Raw genomic sequence first — 8,749 nt, forward strand, 5'->3', positions numbered from 1 at the left:
CGGGCTTCGCGGGGCCTGTCGGGAAGGCTGGCTGGTGTATATAAGCGGCCTGCGGGGCGTCCCCTTGCGCCTGGGTCGCCGTGCGGGTCTCGGCGCGGAGCTCGCTGTGTGCGGGAGGGGCCGGCTTGCGCTCGCTCGGGCGGCACTTCAGGGACGATGGCGGAGGGAGATAATCGCAGCACCAACCTCCTGGTGAGTCGCGAGGGGAGCAGGCAGGGGCCTCCGGGCTTGGGCGGGGGCTCAGCCTGGCAGCGCTCTTGCGGCCTCGTTCCTCCCACCGTGGTGGGCCCGGCCCTCCTCCCCCTCGGCCCCGGGTGGGTGCAGCGGGGCGGTCCCGGACCGGGCGGCCCTTAACACCCCGTGGGGCAGCTACGGGGCGAGGTGAGGACGGCGCGTGACCAGCCCCCGCGGATCGGGGAGGAAGTGGGAGAAGGGGGGGCTGCGATGAGCCTGGGGCGCAGGCCTCCAGGGGCCTGTCTGTCGAGCGCTTTGAACCCCAGGCCCCCAGGCTCTTCTACGGGGTTCCCCTCCTCTTCCCTTCGTTCTTTAGCCCCAATACTTGGGCAGGGGTGGGGAGGGTCAAAGGGCCACTGGCGAGAATTTGCTGGAGCTGGCGCAGCTTAAACCCGCAGGGAGGCTGTGAACTCACCGCGGGGAACTGGGATTAGAGGTCCAGCTGGAAGGACAGTGGGGAAGGACCTTGCGTTTGCCTGGAGTTTGCAAGGGAGGGGTGTGTGTGTGTGAGAGAGAGAGAGACAGGTGGACTTTAGAATAAGCAGGGGTCTGAAGGAACTGCAGTGGTGTCTCACGGGCGGATAAATCTAACCTAACTACTTGTTTTCACGGCGCGATCTAGGCAAAAAACGAGAGAAATCCTTGCCTTTTGCTTTTTCTTTTCTTTTTTTTTTGTCCGTTGCCACAACGAAACAGCATTTCATCCTTGACGTTGGATATTCCAAGAGCCCGGGTGCTAACGAGTTTGGTGACCTTGCAGGGCAGCCGTGATGGTGCCAGATTTTCGTTTTGCATTGGTGTTTAGAAATGCACGGCCTGTTCCTGTAACGCACATGCCAGCACACTTGTCTGTGGCTAGCCGAGTTAGCTCCGGCCACGTTCCAGTTAAGGGGAATTGATCGAAGCACAAAGAAATTGTCCAGCAAATTCACACAGTTTGTTGAGGTGACCGAGCCTGGCCCGAAGCTCAGCTGCTCTTTCCAGCAGAAAGCAGTGTAACTTTAAGCAGAACAAGGCCCTTGGCTTTGGATTTCCTGGGTTCAGATCTCTTAACCTCCATGTATCTGTTACTTCATCTGTAAAATGAGGCGAGTAACAATACCATCCTTTGAATTCATTGGGAGGATTAATTAAAGTATAAGCATATAAAATACTTAGAGCTTCTGGCACATAGTAATCTTCTGTTTAACTATATTAAGCGTGGTGTATATAAAGTCAGGAATGTTGAAGTCCCCCAAGTAATCAGTGTGGCACAGATAGATAGCATCTCTAGTAAGATTAGGCTGTCCTGTCCTCTCTCTTTTGTATATTTCCCCATGATAACATTTATAAGGGCATGTGGGTTTCTTTCTAGTTTTTTTCCTGTACCAAAATCAGTATAGGGTTTTTGTTTTTGTTTTTTTGTGTTTTTTTTGCCACATTAGCTCATTCCAGAAGTCTACTTTCAGCTAGGTTGTCAGTCTTGCAGAGAAATTTGAAGTCTAACCAAATGTTCTGGTAAGTGTAAGAAGCACTCATTGTATGGAGATACACTGAGCTTGAGATGCCTCATGTAATTTGGTGAAAGTAAGTTTTACTTAATTGTGCAAATGATGCCAGCATCTAAAGGATTCCATTACACAGCGCTATTTTAAAAATTGAATGCTGTTCAGAGAGAGGCTTTCTTAATGGATTTAGAAGTAGGAGTATAAATCAATGAGATGACAAAACAACAGATCAATCAATTCTAACCACCTGAAAAATGAGCACATTTGAAGTGATCTAATTTTATATTTTGGGTGCTGCCACTTAGTAGTGCATGACTTTGAGAAAGCTGGTTACCCATCTAAGGTCACTTAGATGGACCTTATCCATAAGGTCTTATAAGGATAAGGTCTCTTATCCCTACTTTGAGGGCCTCTACTAGGATTGTTAACATTATGTATGAAGAGTAGCCCAGTGCTTGGACTTGGTGACTTGGTGACTGTTAAATGGTAGGTTGCCACCTCCCCCCCCTTAATTGATTTCTGTCTTGCTACCAAAATTGCAGAATTATTTAGAAACTAAGATAGTGATTTGATTGAGGGCTCTTTTACATTCTTGGTGTCTTAAAAAAAATTAACTGAGAAGCACAGAAATGTTGGGAGTGGTAAAATGATCACTTTACATGTTGGTCTTGTGTAGGCTGCAGAGACTGCAAGTCTGGAAGAGCAGCTGCAGGGATGGGGAGAAGTGATGCTGATGGCTGATAAAGTCCTCAGATGGGAAAGAGCCTGGTTTCCACCTGCCATCATGGGTGTGGTTTCTTTGCTGTTTCTGTAAGTGAGCTATTAAATTATTGTGGATTGTGCTTGTTATTAATAAGGGCTCAGGTAACACACAGCCTCTTTTGTAACCTATAATCTGTAAAGAATGCCTTTTCTTGGAGCAGTTCTCCTAGTTTTCAGAATTTGTAGTACTTATAGGTTAACTCAGTAACCTAAACCAGTTGAATAAATGAGTGGCTCTCACACTTTTTGGCCTAAAGAACCTTTATATTCCTAAAAAGTATTGAGGACCCCAAGGGGCTTTTGTCTCTTGATGTTTACATTAACCATTGCAGCTATGATGTCATCATATTCTGAAGCTTCCCAGAAAACCACTTGTGAGAAATTTAGAATGAAAAGGGCAGATAACTTCTGTGAGACCCAAAAGACTAAGTAGATAAATATCTTCAGCTAGGAATAATAATGACTATGTTTCTCTAACCTTCATTTTTTTTTTTTTTTTTTTTTTAAACAGGACTATCTACTATCTAGATCCATCTGTTCTGTCCGGTGTTTCCTGTTTTGTTATGTTTTTGTGCTTGGCTGACTACCTTGTTCCCATTCTAGCTCCTAGAATTTTTGGCTCCAATAAATGGTAGGTGGTGTAACAATTTGGCTGTCTAATTTCTGTGAAGTTACTGAACCTCGTGGCTGTGATTAGTGTGCTGTAATTAAGCACAGAGAATTGTCTAACTATTGGATACCTAAGGGTTAGGATTATTGCTTTTATACGAAGGATTTCTTAGCTGATTCACTTACACATCATGAATTTCTAGTACTACTTATATCTCCATAGTTCTTTTATAGTCTAGCATTTATTTTGCCTTTTCTTTTCTAGACCTTTTTATTGAAGTGAGGTTTTTTGAGGTAGTCTTATCATATATTGCAGAACTCACAATGAGCTTTCCATAGAAGTAGTATGTTTACATTTTACATTTATTTTCTTTGAAATTTAAGATATTTTGCAGGCTATTTTTGAATGCATATGAAAGCAGTAACGTAGATTATTGTTCATTTATTTAGGAACTATTGATTGAATGCGTACTTTCACATTAGGCACTGTTCTGAGTGCTGTGAGATATTTTGACTTTTAAGGTTGATTGTATGTTCAAGGTTGATGTTACAAGCTAACTGCAGTGTAGTGGCAGCTCAATGCATAGCAAGTGCTTCAGGATATATTAACGTATTTTAACTGTTCTCTGGAATTGTATCATTTCTCACTTCTAAGTAATGAACAAAACTAGATGTTGGAGTAGATGTTTTTGTTTTTTTTGGTCCTAGTTGCTTTTCTCCTTTCATTGTTTATTTTAATTTGATTAGTAATCTATATGTGCCTTTAATTTCTTGTTCCCCTGATAATAGCAAATTATAAAATAATTATGTAAAATTAATAATTTTAGGTATATGCCTTATGGATCTTTAAGAACAAATTTGGACATTTTAGGGAAATTTGCTTAAATCGTGGGATAATAAAGGATATTTATTTAAAAAGGTTTCCCCTCTAGCAGAATGGATTAGTGTTAGGAAGTGCCCTTTGAATTGTTTTTCACATATAGTAATGGGTTATGTTGCTGTTTTTTGGGCAAGTTTGTAACCATGTAATGTAACAACAAAGGAAATCCATCTCTGACCTTGGCTTTATTAGATGACATTCTAATTGGCTAATTCATAACTCCTGGAGAAAAGTTTCAGAAATAAAAACTGGTAGTTTCATGGTAATCAGTATGTGAGTCAGTCCAGAGCAGTTTTATTTTTTGATCTTCACGAAGAAGGAAGAACACTGTTGCGTAGCCACAGTTCAGCCTTGACCATGGGCAGCATGTAAGGTCTAGTTGTTTACAAGAAGTTCCCTGGGCTCATCTGCAACCTTTCTGCTGTATCTATCACTGTAATTTTACAAGGACAAGAACTAGAGAAGCAAAAAGAACCTGCTCCCCAGTGTGGGTTCTGTTTCATGATAGCAGCCAATATATCTGTATAGCAAAGACAGTATAAGAATCCAAAAAACAGGGCAGCCCAGGTGGCTCAGCGGTTTAGTGCCGCCTTCAGCCCAGGGCGTGATCCTGGAGACCTGGGATTGAGTCCCATGTCGGGCTTCCTGCATGGAGCTGCTTCTCCCTCTGCCTTTGTGTCTCTGCCTCTCTCTGTTTCTTTCATGAATAAATAAATAAAATCTTGAAAAAAAAATCTAAAAAACAAAAATTTTTTTAAAAAATTAGAAAAAAAGGCTTTTAGAGGATCTTTTTGAATTTTTACTGCTGTTTATATTATCCCTCACTGGGACTAAATTTGTAAAGATTTTGGATTTTAGCTGTTTGTTGCTGCCTTGGTATCAAGTATATGAAGCCCAGCTGAGGGTATTATGCTTTGGATGCAGTATTCTCTACTGAAGAGTGCTTAAATACAGCTGTGGAATAGAAACTTCAAGTCTTCCTCAAACTAGTGAGACACTGATGGGCTACGCCTCAGAATTTATTTGGATCTGAAAAATAATACAGGAATAGAGAAATTAATTTAAACTGATTGCATGGCCCATAGTAGCCTTGAGTCTTTTGTTACTATAATTAACCAAATATGGCTTTAGAACCACGGATTACTATTGCTTTGTACATACACATGTCTTTATGCAAAAACTTATTTCTTTGCTATACAAGGTGTCTTAATGGTACAGGAACTTTTTCACAGTTATAAGATAATGTGAATTGTTTTTTATTTAAACTTTCTTTAGGAGACAGTTTTTTAAATTTGAGAGGATGATATATATCTGTTTACTACAAAGACTTGCTTATAGTAAAGGGGAAAATTTTTTGTAGGACCACTGAGCAACAGCAAAGATTCCATGAAATTTGTAGCAATCTAGTGAAAACTCGACGCAGAGCTGTGGGCTGGTGGAAACGCCTCTTTACACTAAAGGAAGAAAAGCCTAAAATGGTACTTTTTTTGTTTTGACTTATTTTAGTAAAGCAGAATTTTAAGATTGAGTCTATTTATACTTCATTGTAGTATAATGATGGCTTTTTTAATAGTTTGATATTTATATTAAATAATCTGATATTTATCATTATCCATTGGTTTAATTTCTCTGAGTACCTTCTAAATGTATGTATGAATTAGACTGAATTATTGGAAGTTAAAATTACATTTTGCATTTAATTTTGTACTCTAGTACAGGGAAGTTTTTGTTTATTTTAACTTGCTGAAATAAAAGACAAATACTTAAGCATTTCTTCTTTCTTAGCTTCACCTGAGGTTACAATGTGAATTATTAATGGTAAAAGTAGTATAATGTATTGTGAACTCATTTATACAGAGAATTACAGTAATTCTAAGAGGGAATGGATAGAAATTCTATAAAGTAGATCTAATGGAGTTTTCAGTGGATTTTATGTAACGTATAAATACCAAGTCATCTTAAAGAAAGGTGGTAACAAATACTGGATTATTTTCCAGCCTTTGAAACAACATCCTACAGTTTTGCTTCCAGTTTTGCTTCTTTTTCTAGGAGTTGATAAATTCTTGTTGTTTTCATTATTAGTACTTCATGACAATGATCGTTTCTCTCGCTGCGGTTGCTTGGGTGGGACAGCAAGTCCACAACCTGCTGCTCACCTATCTGATAGGTAAGTCTTTGAGGAAGAACTAGAGGCATAATTCTGGCCACTGAAGTCTGATTGAAACTTAGTAAACACATAGGTGTGTGTTAATCAAGTTTAAGGCACAGATGTAGGAACTGGGAGTATAGAAAAAATGACTAAAGCCCATTTCCTTGTTTTCTGGGAGTCTGTGGTCATACACTAAGTGAAGATAGAACATAATAACCAAGGTGGAAAGTGACATGTAGGAGGTAAAAATAAGCAGTGTGTGTTATCTGAGGTTGGGGCCTCTGATAGAAGTTTCTGGGGATAAAAACCAATGAAAGTGGGACGCCTGGGTGGCTTAGTGGTTAAGTGCTGCTTTTGGCCCAGGGTGTGATCCTGGAGTCCCGGGATTGAGTTCTGCATCCGGCTTCCTGCAGGGAGAGCCTGCTTCTCCCTCTGCCTGTGTCTCTGCCTCTCTGTCTCTCGTGAATAAGTAAAATCTTTAAAAAAAAGAAACTAAAAACCAATGAAAGTAATGAGTTTTAAATTGGTTCCTCCTGTTAGAGTGCCTTAATAGTCTGGGAAACTACTTTCTATAAGATGTTATAATCTATAGGAAGTTAATTACCCTAATTTTGTTTGTTTGTTTTTAAGTGACTTTCTTACTGTTGCTTCCTGGATTAAACCAGCATGGAATCATTTTGAAGTACATTGGAATGGCCAAAAGGGAGATAAATAAGCTGCTCAAACAAAAAGAGAAGAAAAATGAATAATGTGTCTGCTTTATTCAATGTAATGAATGGCATATACATTGTCCTTGGGAACAGTTTCTATTATGCTGTCTGGATACTAAAATGTTACAGAAGTAGTTCTTTGCTCTCCCTTTTTCTGCCCTTAGTTAGTAGAAGTTCAGACTTACCAAGTAAGGCATTATGCATAGTGTCTTCATGTGAAGTGTAGCTGGATGCATTCTCATCAGTTGGCCTTATATGGACAACTCATTCGTGAGTATGACTTTTGATTTTTCTCACCCAGGTTAATTGAATTCTTACTTTTAGGCAACTTCTTTAAAATAATATAGTGGTGAACTTCATCTTTTAGTACAGTTAACTGTGACTTTGGATAATTGTTCCAGTTGATCTTTGCTTTAGCTAGATACAAGGTAGTGGTCTGTGGCTACAGGAAGCTGGTTCTACTGTCTGCTTCCACAGTCTGCTTTAACTGTCTGGCTTCATGAATATAGAGACCAAGTTTACCACTTCTGATGAAGAGACCAATTAAGATTCATTCCTCATGCTGTTTCTATACTGTGGGAGAAGAATCCTTCTGGAATAAAATGAAACCATTTCCATGCCATAGTATGTGTTGGTTTCTGCCTTATGCAAAATTAGTAATTTGTAAGAAACATTGATCTTTCCTCCCAAACGGAGAATATAACAGCCTTCGAGCTTTTCTCTCTTTGCTCTTAGACTTCAAGTTAGTAGATCCTTAAAGGCTATTTAACAGCAGGCTTCTAAAAGTTTGTGTTTAGGATTTTTAGCATATTTTTATTTCAGATTTTTAGCTGAAACTAAAGTACATAATAGGTTAAGACTCAGGTCTATGACCTTTACTCCATCACCAGCCAATAAAGGACAGAAGTCTTCCTATACTTAGTCAAGCGTCATTTCAGTAGAAAATAATCTTGTCCTACTAATTTTCCAGACCAGATTAAGCCTTTAAAGGTAAGCCTCAAGAGTCTCATTTGAAAGTAATTGCTGGCTGCTTTGGTCCCCATAGATTTGGCACAGGAGGTGGTGGCTATGCAGGCTTCTGACTTTTTTCCTAGATACTTCTTTGGAGGTTGCAAGGGCTGTTGGGGAGAGCAGACTTTGGCCATGATAGGTGGCCTCTGGTCTACAGAGATTTTGTAACTCCTTGGAAAGTATCTTAGAATCATTCTTCCTCTCAATAGCTAAAAATTTAGAATAGCTGAAATCTGTAGGAATGAACCTCTGAGGGCCGAAAATGTGACATTTGGGAACAGTTCTTAAACTCTGATTAACTAGCTGTAATATAGTTTTGTGAATTTATTGCACTGATGCTGGACCTTGTGGTATATCTGTCCCTAAATAAGTGTTGTTTCCCCCTTCAATATTACTGTAAACAATGGCACCCATTGTAGCATTTTTTTTTAATGTTTAATATGAAAACTACAAACTACCTTAATTTTTACATGTGTTTCCTTATTGTAGATAAGCTTGTCTTGCTATCTGGATTTTTTTTGTGTATATATGTTCTACCAATTAACTACTTTTGCAGTTTTAATCTTGTATTCTTCTACTTTGTTTTGTGTAAAATGGGAAAAATAAAAAAAAGCTGGAATCCCTCCTTGTGTCTCACTTTCTTTATACCTTAGCCGTTAAGTTTACATGATTGGATTTGTGAATCTGGTTAATGAACTACCCTGGCTGATAATAACATGCCGACACAGTTCTCTTTCAGAACAAAATGAAGTAAAAGGTGTAAAGTAAATTCTTCAGCAAACATTCAGGCACCATGCTAGATGGAAAAGGAAATACAATGAGTGAGTGATGACCAAAGATGAGTGTGAGACGGTCACGCTGGAAGAACAGGCAGGCTTGAGAGAGTACCTGTCACGATTACCTCTAC

At 39.6% G+C, this 8,749-nt stretch overlaps 1 protein-coding gene across 1 annotated transcript; it reads left to right on the top strand.

Moving 5' to 3' along the window:
• The first annotated feature begins 31 nt into the window (after window positions 1-31).
• On the top strand, window positions 32-8,467 carry ARL6IP1 (ADP ribosylation factor like GTPase 6 interacting protein 1). The gene is made up of 6 exons (XM_025416404.3): window positions 32-192; window positions 2,398-2,531; window positions 2,995-3,114; window positions 5,333-5,450; window positions 6,055-6,139; window positions 6,752-8,467. Exons 1-6 carry the CDS (start codon window positions 157-159, stop codon window positions 6,868-6,870), a joined length of 612 nt encoding a protein of 203 aa, XP_025272189.1. The 5' UTR covers window positions 32-156; the 3' UTR covers window positions 6,871-8,467.
• Window positions 8,468-8,749: the final 282 nt, after the last annotated feature.

Source organism: Canis lupus, chromosome 6 (assembly GCF_003254725.2).
Source record: "Canis lupus dingo isolate Sandy chromosome 6, ASM325472v2, whole genome shotgun sequence".
NCBI classification, from domain to species: Eukaryota; Metazoa; Chordata; class Mammalia; order Carnivora; family Canidae; genus Canis; species Canis lupus.